The sequence below is a fragment of the Camelus bactrianus genome, chromosome 23 (genome assembly GCF_048773025.1).
Source record: "Camelus bactrianus isolate YW-2024 breed Bactrian camel chromosome 23, ASM4877302v1, whole genome shotgun sequence".
In the NCBI taxonomy this organism is placed as follows: domain Eukaryota; kingdom Metazoa; phylum Chordata; class Mammalia; order Artiodactyla; family Camelidae; genus Camelus; species Camelus bactrianus.
Window position 1 is genome coordinate 39,672,071 of NC_133561.1, and position 19,355 is coordinate 39,691,425.

At 33.0% G+C, this 19,355-nt stretch overlaps 1 protein-coding gene and 1 long non-coding RNA gene across 3 annotated transcripts in view; one reads left to right on the plus strand and one right to left on the minus strand.

The window, feature by feature from the left end:
* Window positions 1-1,864: 1,864 nt before the first annotated feature.
* The window catches only part of LOC141574792 (uncharacterized), a 43,227-nt gene continuing 25,736 nt past the window's right edge, over window positions 1,865-19,355 (minus strand). The window contains exons 2-3 of one of the 2 annotated variants that reach the window (XR_012501940.1): window positions 5,388-5,439; window positions 1,865-2,485 (exon numbers count right to left, since the gene is read on the minus strand). This is a non-coding gene — a long non-coding RNA (uncharacterized LOC141574792). The remainder of the gene's footprint in view (window positions 2,486-5,387; window positions 5,440-19,355) is intronic. The other variant, XR_012501941.1, reaches the window with a different exon arrangement.
* Window positions 13,388-19,355, plus strand: part of LOC141574725 (uncharacterized) — a 28,581-nt gene continuing 22,613 nt past the window's right edge. The window contains exon 1 of the mRNA XM_074351445.1: window positions 13,388-13,392. Coding sequence (XP_074207546.1) covers window positions 13,388-13,392 — 5 coding nt within the window. The remainder of the gene's footprint in view (window positions 13,393-19,355) is intronic.

Consider the following 19,355-nt stretch of genomic DNA (forward strand, 5'->3'; position numbering starts at 1 on the left):
CCTTCTAGCTTTCTAATTTGTTGCATTTTGGTGGTATGCTCTGACTTTTTCCTGAATGTTTTCTATCTTTGCCCTCTCTCTGTCCTCAATTGGATATCATGGTAAACAGAGCATAATTGCAAAGATAAACATAAGGCACAAAATTATATGCTATACATGTGTACTCACTGATAGTTGAATGTTATGCTATTTGGATTAGCATGGGTAATAATTTCTTATCTTGCCCAACCAAATATGGTAATATGAATTGATGTCAATTGATACGATAAAGCACATGAAAATGAAGCAGTAAAAGTAAGTGAAATAGAGAAATGCAGGGTACCAGATAAAATTACAAGTGGACAAAATGAGGGCAAGCAGATTCTATAGCCATCATAATTTATATATTTCCTATGGCTTCAAATTCTTTCTGGTTTCACAAATTAACCAAAACTGCTTCCTAGGGGAATAAGAGAATGGAGAAAATCAACAAATATGTGTAATCCTGAATCTGATTTCCAAGTGGGCATCTGATTCAGTGAGGATGTGTTGTCTTCAAGTTGCAGAAAATCTGAACAATTTTGGCTTCTACTGTAGGCACTTGTGTGCTTTCCTTTAATAGAAATTCTAGAAAAAGAGAATATCAAAAATGGTGTTCCAGTGATGGAATGATGGAATCCTTTTCAAGCATTCTGCTGAGTATTCGGGCTACTCCCCATTCATTAGATGGTGCTGGGGCTTCAGTATCACATCCTCAGTTAACAACATCTGAAAGCAGCAAGGAAGAAGTGTGTGGAGGAGATCTTTCTTACTACTCTCCCTTTTCATCAGGAAGAAATAATGTTCCCTGAAACACCAAGTATTTTCTCTTATGTTCTCTTTGAAGACAATCCCTGACAAACTAAGCCAATTGGGCTGAATATTGGTCATTTCCTGAGTTTAATGTGTCATCTGAAAACACTGATAACCTTATTAAGTTTATTTGTGGTTTTTAACAGAGAAGTGGGAAGGAAAGACAGGCTTTTGGGATCAAAGGGTGTTTGTTTATCTGTAGTTGTTCTTGCTTTTCACACGTCCTTTAATAGGTAATAGTTCTAAACAAGGTCTATATTATTTTTGGCCTTGTATAAGGTTGTGCTCCATTTCTTTACCTTTTATTTTAATATGATTGGCCCCTCAGGCTGAATATCCCCACCGCCTTCCCAGGAGCAGGAGGTGAAAAGATGGAGTCCTTCTTTGGAGTTTTGCTGTAGGCTTTTGTATAAGTAAAGCTGATAAACACACATGGGAACATTCCTGGACCTACTATGTGGTGGTGCACTTAATGCTTTTTAGATTTGTAAGTATCATAACTGCTGACTTCCATTGATCTTCACAAAATGAAAAATAGAAATAAGTTGTAAACAAATCACTCATAAACTCTTTAGCCACAGTTGAATCAGTCATTTCCTTGTGATGGCATTTTGGGAAGAGGGTTACCAATAAAGCAAAGTCCCTACTGGGAGAGTTTCAACCACCAAAACAACAAAACAAGTGTTAGATATGACACTTCCTTCTTAAGAAGGTGCCCTTAACATTGGCCAGTATATGATTTTTGTGTGTTAGTGTCAGTGTATGTGTGTCTGCATGTGTGTGTATGGACTAAATTATTAAATATCAGGGCTGTTGTTAATTCTTAGAATTATTTGTATTACTAGGAATAAAGAAGTATTCCATAAGGGCAAAGCATTTGCCATAATTTTTTGTGTCCTTTATTATAGTATTTTAATAATTTGTCAGAAAACTATATACCTATATATTTTTATTAATTATATAATTTATTGTAACTTCATAAACAGTAACTATATAATTTATTACAATAATATTTATAATAACATTAGAACAGTTTAAGGTGCTCAAATGTTTTATTATTTTGATATATAACAGAAATATGTGAGAAATTATTGTTTAATATATTAAAAAATCAAATAAGGATAAAAATTAAAATAAATTCTTAAATGCTAAGTAGTACACACATTTCATGTTGTCATGGCAACCTAAATATCAGCGATCAACTGGAGCATCAGGCAGAATGGCAGACAGCTTTAATGCATTTATTTTAGAATCTTTGCCTCCTGTAGTGATAGTTTATGCATTTAACTACAATTTCATTCATGTATTATCATCTAATGAGTAGTATAAATGACTGTCAATGAACCAGATATGTTACTGTAGAAAATATATTTTTAAAAGACATGAAATCAAAGTGAATATTGTACAAGTACCATAAATGCAGACTTCCTTCTCATCACACATTAATTACAATATTATTATTAAAATTCTCTCAGTACAATGATTTTCAAACAGAATAACATATATTCAGGTCTTAAAATCATCTTTATATGAGTGTCCTGTTTTCCTGTGGAGTTTCAAGTTAAGTGACAATTTCTTCCTCTTTTGCTGTTGTCAATCAGCCGCATATTCAAAACATAGAGCTTACACAGTCATTGTCAAATGAAGGGCCAATCTGAAGGAAAATAAAGAAAAATAATTATCACGGACATCCTTTGAAAGCAGAATCTAAATAGCCAAAACTAATGCCAAGTAAATGCAAGGGTTTTTTTAATTTTTTTTCTCTCTCTCATTACTGCTGTGTTTCCTCTGAGAGTAAAATTCTTTTTAAAACTGCTATATAATTTTAGTTTTATTGAAAAGTCTTCAATTGATTCTAAATACATGAGAATTTACATCAACCTATCTGAGACTGGCCTTTGGGGGCAGGAAAATGGATATTTCAGCCTCTTGAGGTCTTCAGGGTTTTTACGAGTGACAAGATGACAAATGCTAATGTCATTGTCCTGGATGAGCATATCAGTGATTTGATATATGACATTCTGTTTTGAACCACTTGTTTGGGATATTGAGATTGAATGCTATTGCATCTATGTGATTGAAATTTTATTAAACTTTATTCTCCACCCCCCATATTCACAATCAAATAACAGGGGAAATATTAAATCCGTGGTTATAGACTATTTCATTATGTTTCATTGATGGATTTCAGACAAACACATGATCCTGATACTTATCACAATTAAGTCTCGATAAATGCTCTATCCTTGGTCACACTTTGGGGAAAAAATATCAAAGCATTGTGAGAGAAGTCCTTAGTGTTTATGAATACTAGCTTTACAATTGGTAGCCTCCACTCCAGTGTTTGTGTTCTGGTGCCATTCTAGCAGTTGTACATTCTTAAATAATGTCCTAAGATTTAAATTTCCTAATGTCCAAAATTACTAATTTTTTGGCTTCAATCACCAAATATGTACTGATGCATCTCTCATCTTTATTTCCAGATTAAAGAATCTTTGCATTCATCTTAATTTAATGTTAAAATAAATAGCAAGGTGAGTTTTTAGATTTACCAAATTCTCTGTAACTTAAAGGTTACTATTTTAGTGGGTCATTTTAGGATAAAGAATAAGAGACTTTGTTCCATTCTAAAGAATGTGTTACTAACCCTTTAAAATAATAGAAAAATTTCAGTCTTTTCTCTTTAGAGCTTGAACTGAATGTAGGCATTAAGAAATAAAGAAATTGTGGTAACAATAGAAGTTACATATAGAAAAGTAAAGTAAATGATCACTTTTAATTCCTAATTTTAATGACTTTGATAATGATAATTACATAAAACTATAGTATAAAAGTCTAGATGTTCTAATAATTTAATGTATTTTATCCTTTAAAGCCTCCCTGAAAATTCCATGAGCTAGGTTTCATTATTAATCCAATTTTACAATCAAGAAAACAGATATTAAGAATTTAAGTTACTTGTCCAAGATCACACTACTTAGAAATGACAAACTTAGTATTAGAGCCAAAGGAGACCCAGCTTTTTACACTAGGTTGATACTTCTTTCTCATAAATTTCAGATATCTTTGGTGTCCAAACATCACAAATTTCTCCCTGCTACTTCTTAGTCTATACATTGCTTTTATCCTGCTACCTTTTGAATATATATGAACCAGAGTTTAGTTCTAAGATTTTATATTCTCACCTTGTACCTAGTTAAATTGTTAATGTAACTAGAGTAATTTACTTCACAAGGCAGCAATCTTTTGGAGATTAAGACATTTTTACTCCATATTATTCAGTGGCTGCTGGAGGCATATTGCCAATGATATTAAATCTTAAATGCGATTGAGCTCTGCAGTCATCACATAAGGTAATACAGGCAGACTTCCAAGTTTTCATGCTGTTGGGTGTAAGCCTCCTGGGAACCATGAGATATCTCTGCCCTGTTTGCCATCAAGTAGAATCTCATACAAATCAAACCCTTCTTGCATTTCATCCAAGAAAATTTGCAAAGACTTGTATACAAAAATTCTTCCCTTTAATGCATCAAGCTTGTAAATATCTTGTGAACTTGTTTGATGGCAAGTTGTTTTTCAAGGCAGGGCAAACTTCTTCAATGAGGAAAATTCATTTTTCAAAAAAAAAAAAGCATAAAGCAATAAAAAAGATCAACTTATATCACCTTTAACAAATGGAACTAGGGGACTTAAAGTTTTTCCTGAATGTTTTTCCTTTGATGAATGTGGTTAAATTGTATGTCACATATCTAAGGACAAAATGATGAGTTTTCATTCTTTGATTTACAAAGGCCTCTCATCTACTTCTGCTCTTCAACACACACTCCACTTTCCCCTTCATAGGACAGTAGGGAAGAGAGTTCTGGATTTAGAAATAAGAGATCATGGAGTAATAGTCCTATTTAAAAAAAAAGATCAACAATCGCTTAGGCTCCTACATATGGATATGTGTAATGCAGTGTTTCTTATACGCATAATGTGTTTTAAAAATAAGATACCAAGTGCATAGTTCACACATAAAAAAGGAAGTCCTCTATATAAGTTTACAAATATATATAATGGATATTTTGTATGTTTGCTTGTGGGTGTGTGGATGTGAATCTAAGTAAATGTATTCATATACACATATATATATATACACATACATATATATACACATATACATATATATATTTATATACACACATATACATATATATATTCAGTGCTGTTCCAGAAGGTAGATTATTACCTACATTTTTCAGACATACTGGAGGTACAAATACACTAATAAACATTTTTCAAAGACATTAATCCATGCATAAAGTCTCTACCAGTTTAGCTATTTGCTTAGTTTCATCATTTATATTATAGTGAGCCTCATGATGTTAGATATGAATGCAATATGGTCTATTATGTCAGGCCCCAGGTTGTTAAACACTCCCAGTGAGCTGGTAACCTTTTCAGAAAATTGCATTGTCATAATACTTGTCAACCACAAGCAAATATTAAGAACTTACTTCTTCATTGTGCATTGCTAATTGCAGGATAATTAATTGAAGGGTTTTGTGACTTACAGAAGCAAAGTCCGTGATCTCTCTGGTATCATAGACACAGTTACATAACAGCCTTAGGAAATAGAGATAGGAAATGTTAATTAAAAATGAATATTTGGATAAGTACTAGAACAATATAAAACAGACATCCAGGAAGCTTTTCATATAGAAACACCAGAGAAGAATGCCATAGAGGTTTGAAAGATTTGGAAAAAATTTGTAAAGTGAGCTGGAAACTAGACATATGTTTTTAAAGGAGGAAGGGATATTGATTTGGAATTGGATCAAACATCTACCTTCTTTATGTGATTTAAAGGACTTTTCAAACATTTCTTCTTCAATGATTTGATGAACTTAACAACCACAAAACAAGTTTTCAGTAATTCCTGTTAATCCACTGAAGAACTTCATTCTAACTCAACTATCCACATATATATGAGTTTTATGTTGTTATTAGCTTGTACTAGCAACCATCACCCATAGCTGAATAAATAATTGTACAACTATTTTGATGTCACAATTTACAATATTCTCACTCTTACATTTGAACCTCAATATAATGTGAGTTAAGGAGGACATGGTATATATTTTTTCAATTTTGCAGATGAGAAAAATGAGCATGGCATCATGAATCAGATATACTTGATTTCAAATTCTGGCTTTATAACTTACCATCAATTTGCATTCCCATGCATTCTTCAGTATTTTTTTAAATAAAATTGTTTTGAACAGTTAAATTAAATAGGGGAGGTAAAGCTGTTAGTACAGTCTAACAGATTAAGAAATGATAGTTATTTTGTTTTAAATTTAAAGCGAACATTTTCTTACTCTGTCAAGTTGAATGCTAAATCTCAATCATTGAGGTATTTTAGAATTTTTGTATACTAGACAGTGTATTCATAAATATTCATGCAATTTAACTTTTAAACCCTGAGCTGAATGTTTTGGCACATATTCTATTCCCTATGTAATGACAAAGACATGCGAGTCCCAGTCATTAAGTGGAGTTAGGTGAGGCAGAAAGGAGAAATGACACTGATAAATAATTCCAGGCCATTTCTGTGAACCACAGATGTTTACATCAAGCTGATTAATATTTTCATAATTCACAATAGATTAATTTATTGTGGGTTGCCACCTCCAGCTCATTTATAAATCAAATTATTAAAATTGTATTTAATAAATCATTTTCATTTTCTAAAAATATGTAAAAAATTTAGCTGTCATATTAACATATATTGTGAGTCCACAAATGAAGATTTTTTGAACTCTAACTCTCATAATACAGAAAGAGATTTCATATATTGAAATACAGACAGCCTTTGAAAACACTTGAACATCATTATTAGATAATAAGTTTAAGGCAGTTGTCATCTTTTCATCTTTATCAATCGGATCAAGTTTGTGCAAATATTGGTCAAAAGAAGAATCTGAGTCTATAATCTTATTCCTGTCTCCTGCCCTGACAAAGTTTTAGTTTAGTTTCTTTAGAGACCTCTGTTGGAGGTACATATTTCTTGTTAACAACCTTCTTTCATCTATATATTTTCTTCTCTCACATTTTATGATTATAGTTTTCATATTATCTTTAAAATTATAAGCAGATTATTCAGAATGATTTTGTAATCAAGTAAGTTAATTATTCATACTTGACCCTAACTAGAAGCAAATCTATAAACTAAAAATGCTATTAAATAATTGATTTCCTGTCTTGTTTTAAGTGCCCTGTTCAAACTGTGATTGTTAATTTTGCTGGAAATTTCAATTTAATCTCCTCTAAGATAGCATGAAGTTATTTTACTAGTTTCTTCTCTCCCCATCATGTTTTTAAAACAATTTTCTAAATGTATTATTGATGAACTTTACCTACCTATCTATCCATCTATCCCTTCCCTTCCTCAGGATTTAACTCATTTCTCATCTCCACCCTTCTGCTTATCTGTTGTGGACTAAATTGTGTCTTTCTAAAATTCATATGATGTCATATGATGTCCTAACCCCCAATGTGATTGTGGCCATACATAGGACACTTATGAGGTAATTAGTTAAATTAAGTCATTAGGGTAGGACCCTAATCCCACAGGACTTCTGTCTTTATCAAAAGAGGAAAAGATACAGGTTCTCTCTCCATGTACATACAAAAAAGGGGACATATGAAGACACAGAGAGCAGATCATCATCTACAAGGCAGAAAGAGAGGTCTCCCAGAGACCAACCTGTTGGCAACTATATATCAGACTGCCAGCCTCCAGAATGGTATGGAAATAAGTGTGCCTGTTGTTTAATCCACCCAGTCTGTGGTATCTTGTTATAGCAGCCTGAGCAGTCTCAACCTAAGCAACCAATTTCTATCACACTTTCAGATTTCTGTGTAAATATTACCTTTTCCAAAGCCCTTTCTATCACATCCATTTTCATCAACACCACATTACTAGACTTGCTGCATTTTTATATGTTCTATCTAATACTGTTTTGGATTTCTGTCACCTGTGACTGATTTAGAAGCTTCTTCAGTTTAGAGACTGTTTCCCACCAATTAAACATCCTTAAGACCTATCACAGGGAGTGGTGAATGTTAGGCTACAAGAAATATTTGTTGAAGTGCATTTTTGGAGACATATCAGTACCTGGAAGGCTAGCTATCATAAAGTTGTCAAACAATTGCACATGTTCAATTTAACTTGAATTGAAATTCTAAAGACATTTTTTATGTGATAAAATCCTGGGGTTCTTCCCTCCAGTGAAGTAAAATAGCTACCAATGATAGTATTAATTATATTATGCTATATCAACTCAATATACGTTTAAGTGGCCTCTAAAAATAATGATTATGAACTCTGTGTAGCATTGTGGAAACATTATAATAAAATGTATGTGAATTGCATGTAACATAATAGAAACATTATAATAAAATGGAAAAGACAGGAGGTGAAATTGCTCATGAACTATGATTCCAAGTGTTAACAGATTGAAACATGAGAATATTTAGAGAATAATAGTTATAACATGGTGTCAATATGAATATTTTCTCCATTTTCCAAATTTCTGTGTTGTTTTCTATTTTCACCATTAAAATATTAAATTTACTTAAAAACGCAAGGAAACATGTGAGTAGCATAGATAATACGTATTAGAAGAATATGTGTTAAAAAGGTGAATTAGCATGGCAGCTGTACTCGTGGGCATGGGCAAACTGGATGGGGTTAAATCTCATATTTAATGCTTACTAGCTTGATGATCTTGAAGAAGTGATTTGCATGCTCTGAGACTTCATCTCCTTGTCCTTTGAATGAGAAATGATATTAACATAATGCCCACCAAAAACTAAGACTGCTGGAGTATCAGGAGTGCTCTTAAATGCCAGCTAATAATTTCCAATACAGTGTAATCTCTGTGAGGCTAGGGACCTGTGAATTCACTACTATAGATTAGTGCCTGGCATTTGGTAATTTTATAATACAACTTTACTTATAGATAAATGAATAAAAGGGTGAATGTAATGAAGCTAATAGAAAAGACTTCATAGAAAGTCTAGGAATTTTGAAGAAAAGAAGAGCAGGACTTTATATACATATACGTGCATATCTATCTATAATTTCATTAAATGCCTGATGTCTAAGCAGATAACTAATTAAACAAACACTTTTTGCTTCCTGAAGAGAATTAATCCAATTTTCCTTTAAGTTGTTTCCTGAGTAAGATAGTTTTTTTCATAAACTGCTTTAACCCATACCTTGTGATAATTTACTGTGTCTCTGTTCAGAATGATTTTCTTGTGATAGGTTAACTCAGGTTCTAGTAGAATCAGCCATGGTAAATATGTAAAATAAAATTACTGTAAGAAAGATTAATAACATTGGTAAGATCATTTAATATTTTTGGAAGAGAAAAAAAGCAGAAACTGCCTAAAATTTAGAATGCCCCTAGGAACAAGCTGCATTCTCTGCTTTCAAAATCCTTCTTGCTACTTCTGCTCAGTGATGGCACTGAAATTCATTGATGCCTCTGCACACAGTTTTCTTTTTTCAACCTCAGGTCATATCACATTTACAGTTTACTGTCTTAAAAACACATCTGGAATGCACCCAGTGTATTGATCATCTCTCATATTTAAATTGAAAAATATAATGGACTTGGAAGGGAATAAACCAAGTGTTGGCCAGCTTTCTCTATCACTTTTTCTGTGTGTAGCACAGCAGATATATCTAAACATTTTCAGGATAAAAGGAGATTCAAGTGAGCCACTCAGTGATGTCATAATAAACTTCCTCCCCACGCACACATAGGAGTGTAACACTGACTTACATGTGTTCCAGGAGATAAACCACTCACCCATTCTTTAGGAAATAATTATGAATGGAGTAAGTCAAAGTGTGTCTCCCTGTCCCCTCTCCAGCCCTTATTAATATATTCATACATCTATTGATTCAAAAGGTTAGTCATTCAAATATATATACTATGTATTCATCACACATTTTCTCTATACTAAAGGGCTGTGGAATTTTTGCATTCCAAGAACTTACATTCTAACTGGGAGAGAGACACTGTAAATGAAAAAAATAAGTAAAGTAATTTCAGAATGCAAAAAATAAAAAAGTAAAGAAGAAATAAGGGGGCAAAGGTATAGAGTGAGGATGTTTTCATGGCTATTTTAGAGCTAGTGTTCTGAATGTCTTCTCTTAGGGAGTTACATTTCAAGCTGGGGTGTGACAAATGGACACTCAGCCACAACAGGATATTGGGAGAAGAGAATGTCAGGCTTAATTTCCAAGGAGGATAGTGGCTTGAGGTTTCCAAAGAATTGAAGAAGAAAGGGAAGGAAGGAAGAGGGAGAGAGAGAGAGAAAGAGAAAAAAAGATGAGAAACTGTTAGTGGGATTGAAGAAAACCATGAAAAGTTTTATGGGGTGGATGTTAAGGAATAATATGGGCTCAATTTGGCCATGAAAAAGTCTTAGGTATTCTTCTAATTTCAATTGATCTTCAGTGGAGCATTTTCTCTAAGGCAGTGATTTTATCTATTAGGTAATTTCTTAAAAAATTTACACACACACACACACACACACACACACACACACACACACTACTCCAACATCTTTTGTCTTATGAAAAAGTTGTCTAGACACAGAGATAGGACACCATGTACTGAAAGATGTCCAAAGGAATCAATTTGAGAACTGAATTGTGAAAGCTTTGAGTTCCAGTCCAGTTGAACAAGAGGAAAAAAGCACTTTTTAAGTATTTAAGTATTGGTGAATCAACTTTACACTAACATTTTTTAAACCCTTGATTTTGTCAAAAAACATAAATATCAGCAAGATGCAACTGAAATTTTTTGACATCCCTAAAATTTTAAACAGTCTAGACTTGTTTGCTTAAAAGTTGAGCAAAGGTTGAGAGGTAGACTTCTCAAGTATCTGCATATATTTTATTTTCTACAAATATAAAAATTGTATAACAGAAACAGAATAGAAAGTGTTTCCTCAAAAATATGTTGGTGTATATTTGTAAAATATCTACCATTTATTGGACTATTACACTGTTCTGCACATATTTTAATTTTTCAAGAATTCAGATTTGAGGAGGAGGTTAGAGTTCAGTGGTAGAGTGCATGCCTAGCATGCACGAGGTCCTACGTTCAATCCCGGACCTCCATTATACAAACAAACAAACAGACCAAATTACCTTGGCCCCCACTCACCTCAAAAAAAGATTGTGTTAAATAAAATTCAAAATTTACATTGACACTAACAGGGAACTATTATCATGTTCAATTTCCTGTTGAAGAAAATGAGTTTCAGGGAGGCTTCCCCAGCTCATTTCAGATGGCAAATGTCAGGGTAGGACTAGATCTGAGCTCAGGTCCACCCAATTATTCTGCTGTCCCACACAGTTTAAACCATGGCTTCTTTCAAAGCATGCTTGAGTATTCAGCAGTAGAATGTGGGTTTCTTTTACTGTGTGGCTTACTCTGAAAACAGTAAAAGCACATAAAATTATGAAAAAGAGGAAAGAAAACATATACATTGCTTTTTTGTAATTTTTTTAAACTACTCTATATCATTCTCCTCCTCATCCTCTTTTCTATTGTCCTTTCTTACTTAATGGCTTCAAACTTTCTTATGTCCCTTCTTCATGTCCTTTTTTGTACTGTGCTTTCTTTGTGGCATAAGCCTTTATTCTTAGATCTACAGTCTTATAGTACATTTGTGAATATATCTTATCTTTTTAAGAGAAAAATATGTAATATATATATGATCATAGAATAGCAAACTTTATACGACTCCTAAATCTATAATTTTATACAAATATTTTTGTCATTTTTAAGCTTATAAGCAAAATCTCCATGTGAATAGTATGTTTGCAAATACACAGACATCAAATATAAAATGATATAATTTGGAATTTTTATATATTAAAATCTATGGAAATAAGCCAGAAGCAAAGTGCTTATAATTGTTGTCATGGCAGAGAGAAAGTTATGTAGTTTACATAGCCTCAGACCATCTGTTATCTGAATATGAATCAAAAACACTCTTTAAAAGATCCTGGGCACATTAATTGAATCATGATTTCCCCTGAAAGTAAATAAACCTATAGATTAATATTACAGGAAACTGTGTAAGAGGATATAGTAAAATATTTATTCAATGTTATTTAAAAAAATACTACTTCTGTTCTACCACGTGAAGACATCCAAGTATCAAGAATTTGAGTGGAAAGAACAAAGGAAGAAAAAGAAATAAGTAGAAAAAAGGCTTGCAGTCAATTTTCCTAGAAGCAGTACATTTTTCCTGGGCTTGGCACTTTATAAAATACAATTGTCTATGCCTGCTCTTCAAATAGAATCATTTATAAACATTGTGCAAATCTATATTATAAATTTCATAGCTCCTGCCAAAATTAAGGACATTTTCTTACTTTGAAAAACACCTCATTTAATTGTTTTAACTGCAAAATTAATGAAATTCAGAACATCTAAGAAAAATTACAAAACAAATGACTAACATATTTTATAGCACCTCCTATTCAAGAGATGGAATCTGCATCTCAGTTCTGTGAATCTGGGCTTGTCTATGACTTGCTTTGACCCAGAGAACCTGACAGAAGTAATGGTTATCTTTTTAAGTTGCTAAGTTTCCAGGTGTTTCTTTCATTCAACACAAAATAACTGATACAACACTGACCAACATGAATTGGACAAAATTATTTCAATAAATTTTCCCTGACAAATTAAATATCAAGTGATCTCTAGATATTAAGTTCACTATTCATGCCCCCTGTCAGAATGTGGCTTTCTTCACCTGTCTAGAAATTCTAGAGACCCTGAGCTGTGGTTGCTTCTTTCTTAGAAAGGATGGATGAGAGTGGACTAGCCTGCTTATTGGCCTTGTCCTCTGTCAGCCACATCTGAAGGTAGCTGCTCATCTAAAGGTGGGATTCTGCACTGTTCCTATTTATTATTTTCTCCAGAGCAGAAACTGTGGACCTGTGGTTACATGTGATCACAATCCATGGAAGGACACATCACCATGGTCTTTTAAATAGATATAAAATGTCAACAGTCCTGGCTTATTAACACATACAGGTCCTTAATAAAGGCTTAGGTAAAGATTGATCTTTGAGCTTCAAAAATGAAACAAAGAGCTATTGGAGTTCATCAATGAGAGGATATGACTTCAGCTGACTCATGAGCTGGACCCACCAATCAGAGCTCCTCAACCCCTCCCCTGCCCTTTCCATGTACCTTCTGACCACCTTTCCCACAGCTGGAGCTGTTTTCAAGGACACAGCCTTGAGAGAGCAATGTATGATGCAGACCATCTGGAAAGTACATGTGACTGAATCCAGTAAAGGCCTCCAAATAAACTTTTAAGATTCTGGTGGGCAGGTTCAGAAGTCTATTTGTCCCACAGCCACCCAAGACAAACCTCATATGTAACTTCCCATGCTTATTAAACCTGCCACCTACCAGTCTGGAGTGGTTTACCTCTTTCTTCAGGCTCTCTTTGCCCTCCATGCATGGGGTCAGTTTTTAAACCAACAAAAGCAGCTTCATTTCTCTAATGTGGCTATTGGCAGAAACCATAGATTGAATAAAGCACATCTGGTTACTACCTCCATCTACCTTAGAGGGTGAAGGAAGAGGGTAAAGGATAAAGGGCTCCTGACTTGAGTCCATGATGTTTGTAGAGAGGAGATTGCTCACTGCTTGGTAGTGAGTTCTTGAGTGCAGTATCTCAGCTTTACTACTTCAGACAAAGGCAGTGATTTTCGTAGGGAATGGGTGACAGCTGCGGCACTGATTCCACCAGGTATCCAAGGAAGAGAGGCTGAAGGATTATGCTTTTAAGTGGCCAGGTGGGTTGCTCAGAGTTTTTTATTTATTTATTTATTTTTTTAAGCAGTAGGTCTCCACCTGGAGTAATTCTTCCCTGGGACATTTGGTAAGATCTGCAAAGATTTTTGATTGTCATACTAGGAGTGCAATGCTATTGCGATCTCATCTAAGATGCTGCTAAATGTCATAAAATGTACAAGTCAGCATCCCTCCTCACTCCCCCCTACCACAGACACACACACAAGCACAATCCCGTCCAAAATGTCAATAATGCCAAAGTCCAGAAACCCTGGTCTAGAGGAGCCAGGCCTTCCTTCCCAGATCAGGAGCACACAGGTAGTTTTTGCTCTCAGTCTTTCAAATTGTGTAATTAAATCCCAATGACACTTCTATAATTGAAACATAATGGTTGTGCTTAAATTTAAACTACTCTATTATAACGAAATAATGTTATCCTATTTAAAATTTACAGGGAACAGATTTCAAATGATTTAGGGAAGAATCTGTTATTCAAAGGGAAACAATAGGCCCAGGTCCCCAGTGTGGGATTCCATGAAACAATTTACATAATACATTTACCATTTACTAAATGGTATTATTTATTATTATTATACAATTTTAGTTTTATAAAGAAGCTTTCATGTACCTTGTTATTAACAATAGCCCCAAATCACTGCTTAAAAAACTCATCTGTTACCGAAGTTGTAAATGAACCATTTCCTTGTGATGTCAGGGATCTTGGGGCCCATAAAAGGAATTTTTTTAGTGTCTATCAGAGTACACTACAAAACAGATATCATTAAGCATATGAAAAGCAATATAATGCCCTTGCTTTTTGAGAAGACTTAGAAGAAAACACTTATTTAATCAGATCCTCACACTGAACATTATACAAAGAAATGTGCAGCTTAATTAGGATTAAATTTAAGCCTTGTTTAAGTTGTAATTTAAATTATGCTTTTATGTTAACTTTTTTAAAAATCTATTTATGTGTATTTCTGAAATTTATTTGGATGGATATTTAGTTATATCATATTTACTCCTCTCATTCTTTCTAAAATAGAATCTAAAATAGATTGAGGGTTGTTTATCATCTGAAAGTTAACACTCAAACTATAGATGATTTTTCCCTCCATTGGGAACTGGCCAAATGCTGTAGTTATTTAGAAGTCTTTTCCATTGTCTCCTGGAGAGAGTGACAAGAAACAGAAATGGGATAGGAGAAATTAGCCTAATGCATTGACTTTAGAAGAAATAAATGTGAAAGCTGTTATTGTACAGTTTTGCAGTTGGATAACTATTGTATAAAGTGACAGAAAACCAATTTTTATAGAAGTTTTATACCATTAAATGTATATTTAATTTTTTTTTGAAATTCTTGTTTTTCCCTTTGTTACTTATAGATCAAAATTTATAATGAGTGCTTTTTGTTATTTTTTCTTCTCCATGAAAGTCATTTTGATAATTAGTCAGTTTATTACTGTGTTCCTTGATTTTAAGTTATTTCTGCTTCTTCATTACCTTGATTACATTATCTTATACAGTGACCCAAAAAACTGCTGTTACCCCTTTTATTTACTGATTGATAAGGCAGTGAATATAGTTAGCAGAAATTTTGTAAAAACTGAAGTGTGTCATGCATGTGGAAGAATTTAATTTTATTTTTCTTGAATCTATATCCTGACATTGATGTTGTCATTCAAAACTGCTTTAAGCATTGCTTTCTAAATTCTTACATTTATTCAACAAATATTGAATACATATAACACATCAGAATGTCCTTAGACAAAGGGATATAATGATTAAAACAAAATATGCCTGCCTCCACGAAACTTGCATTATAGCATCCTCTATCCTTCTGATTATGGTGTTTCTCTTTCTCAATCTATGCATTCATCTTTTTAACAAATATTTATGGTGTTCTTATGTGCTTGGCTTTGTTCTACATGTTTGGTACATAATGGTGAGATGATTACTATCTTCGTGGTTTTTAAATTAGAATGGGGAAATGAATATTATATAATAAAGGCAGACATGAATACAAAATAATGACATTTTACGTACTAAGAAAGAGACAAGTGCTTTGTAAGAAAACAATCTGGGTAGCAGATTCTTGTATAGAATATGCAGCCCAATATTGTCCTTAAAGAAGTAAATCAACCTGAGAGCTGAGTGAAGAGAAGGAAATAGCCATGCCCAAGAATTCAAATTCATGTTTTTCTGATAGACTATCATCAGATTTAAGTACTGAGATGGGTAAAAGTCACAGTCTTCAGTACACCAGAGTCCATTGCAACTGAAATTCAGTGAATAAAAGGAGAGAAAGATATTAGAAGATGCTGGGTGGTGGCCCTGATGCTGAAGATCAAGAAGGTGTTTTTTGGAAATATAATTATCAGGAATTGGTGATTTTTTGTATGTGAGGACTAAGGAATACAGAAGTATCAAGGATGGCCCCTAAAATCTGAGCTTAAGCAGCAAAATAGGGGACATAGTTTATGGAAGGAGTGAGATGAGTTTGCAAAATGTGTTAGAGACACCCTTTCTGGCACTAAAGCAGAGATGTCAGGTGGAAAGCTGAGTATAGGTCAAACTTCAGAGGAGGTGATCAGATTGAAGTTAGAGGTATAATGAGAGATATCTTGGGCTGCAATTATAAGTCATAAAAACAGGTTCCCCAAAGAGTGTCTAGAGAAGATACTTCCAGTATTGATTCAATAGTAAGATTTGAGTAGAGGAATAAAATCTGGGAGCATGCACTAGGAAATGGAGATACAGAAAAAATAGAACAAAGCTTTGACTTCTAGGCGATTAAGTTCAAGCTGAAGAGATATACAAGTATCTGAATAGTTATATGATAAAGGTATGTACTAGCTACTAATGGAGCACAATGGAGGAAACATTTAATTCTACTGAGGGTAATTCAGAGGAGTTACAGAAGGATAATATGGAGCAATTCTGAAAAATCTTCAAAATAAATAACAAGCTAATAGGACACAGGGAAGAACATTCTGAGCAAAGGATTTGAGATTAAAAAATTCAAAGCATTTGAACAATTGTAAATAGTTCAGCTTAATTACACGGTTATAGCTTGTTTCACAATTCAAGATTTAGGTTAACCTTCACTGATGTACCTTTCCACCTGCATTTTACATTCCTGTAGTAATTAACAAATCATATTGCTTTTGCCCTCTCATTGTCTGCATTAATATTTTCTCTCCTGGCTTGTCTTTAATCTGCACACTAAAAAGAGGAGCGTAATTCCTTTTTATAAGCAAATGCTCATGCAGTTCTATGCAAAGAGCAGATGGCCTACAAATGTATCATTTTCTAAACAACTGTATTCTTGTCCCTTTGTCCTTGGTGGAGATGGAGGTAAAACTTTTAATTAGTGTGAAAACCAAAATAACTGTATCCAGAATATTACAACATATCATTCTATCCTATCTGTGATGCCCTGATGTAAATAAAACAATTCAGTGATCTGAAATTAACCTGTAATTAAAGTGTTGAGAATCAATCAGTACAATTTAAGTTTCATTAAATTCAAACACACTCAAAATTGAATCAATTTATTAAGCTTACTTATTTCCCAGCCCCCAACAGACACAATAATACCAACATGTAACAAGTTCACATATAAACAGCTTCACTATTCCACTTACAGAAGTGAGACTACAACTTCCCAACTAGAATAAGGTACACTCTAAATGCAAATTAAAAGCAAGACAAGACACTCTAAATTGGAGATCTGCTTGCTGTTGGTGAGAATGCCTTGAAGTATTGTTTTTGATCTATATGCAAAAGTATAGGGACACACTCTTGTCAAAAGAGAATACAAAGCTCAATGTAACTGATCCATATTGTGCAGATTTTCCCTTCATTCAGTGCAAATTTAAAATGTATAAATTATTTTGATCAGAATTCAGCAATAAAATCTTAACTCAAAAACAAAAACAACAGAAGTGTCTTGTTCACACAATGCCTGTGTGTCTTTGAAAAAAGAAAACTACCTGGAAGAAATCGTCTCTGTACCTCTCTGCCAATTTTGATTAACAGGTTCCCTCTTCTTGACTTGGAGCAACTCTCTTAGAATCATAAATTGTGAAAATGAATTGCACATTAAAGGTTCTGGCACCCGAGGACCTTGAGTTTTCCAGATTATGTTTTTCAAGACATTTAACTAAATGCAACTATTGTGTAAGGAGACAGTAGTTGTCAATATGAACACTTCAATAGAGTAGAAGTAGTCATGTTGAATTTTTTGCATTCAATTATTCATTCTATTTTATGTGATAACACATAATCTATGAATTATTTGTTAACTATCACAATTAAATTTGTCAGTTTTTTTTTTGGTAAAACCACTACCAAAAACAGCAATGATTAAACATGCTTTTATAAGGATCAATCAACCAATGCAGTTTAACACATGATCCATTAGAACCTCTCTTTTCAAAGCCTGGAGTTCTTTGACAGGTGGAAATAATGTACATACTGTATACATTACAGAAGAGATCTTACAAAATTCTATCAATAAATATCCACAAAACTATTGCATGTCACTGCTAAAATTCAGTTTCACTATTCTGTTGAAAAAATTCCATTGGTTACATATCTCATTTAAGTGTTGGAAAGAATACTCCATGACTTCTAAGAAATGATGGACAATCTGAATTAAATAGCTAACTAACTTAAAATCAAAACTATAAGTTACATATTTGATAAAAGTAATATATATGTGTGCTTATCACACTAATATAATGTAGAATAAGATGGCTATAATTGTGGAAGACTAGATCTACAGAGGTAGTAAAATGGTCCTGCTAGCTAGTAAATCAGATTATTAAAATCAGGAAGGAATAAGAAGAAAGTAGGGAAGAGAGGGAGAGAGGAAGATGAGAGGGAGTGAAAGAGAAAAAGGAGGGAAGGAAGGAAGGAAGGATTTGTCGTCAAACTGTTACATATCAGGCCCTAAAATAAATTCTTTCCTTAATTCCATGAATTCACTTATTATACAATATTAACAAATTACTTAAAGAATGAATCAAAACCATATAAGGTATTATTTCTCATGTAATGGAAAAAATAATACGATGAAGCAAATTAAATTAATAGTGTTAAAATATTCAAAGCCTTTCTAATGATAAAAACTTTAAATATAAAGTATTCTACTTCAAAAATGCTTTCAGAGATGTTATCAATGGTGAGAGGATGTATATATCATATATAGTTTTCTGTTTATGAATTTGATTATATTATAACAATGGAACAGTGTAATATTAAATTTAAAAAATGCATATCAATTGAAGATATAAATTAACCTCAAATTTGGGTTGTAAATAATTTTATATTTAGCTTTCAGTTTTCTTTATGTTTTTATATAATTTTAGGAAAATAATTATCATACATAAATGTACAGATCTGAGTCTTTATCTAATATGTCTCAATCTCAAGAGTTCAAAAACCCCTCAATTTCCTTCTTTCCTTTCTTCTTTTCTCCCTTCTTTCCTATTCCTTTATTGGTAATTTGGGGTATAAAAGTTAATTGTTGGCAATATTTTATCAGAACTTATAATGTGAATGAAGGATGAAAAATATATACATATATACACACACACATATAGTGATGATCCAACTTGGAATAAA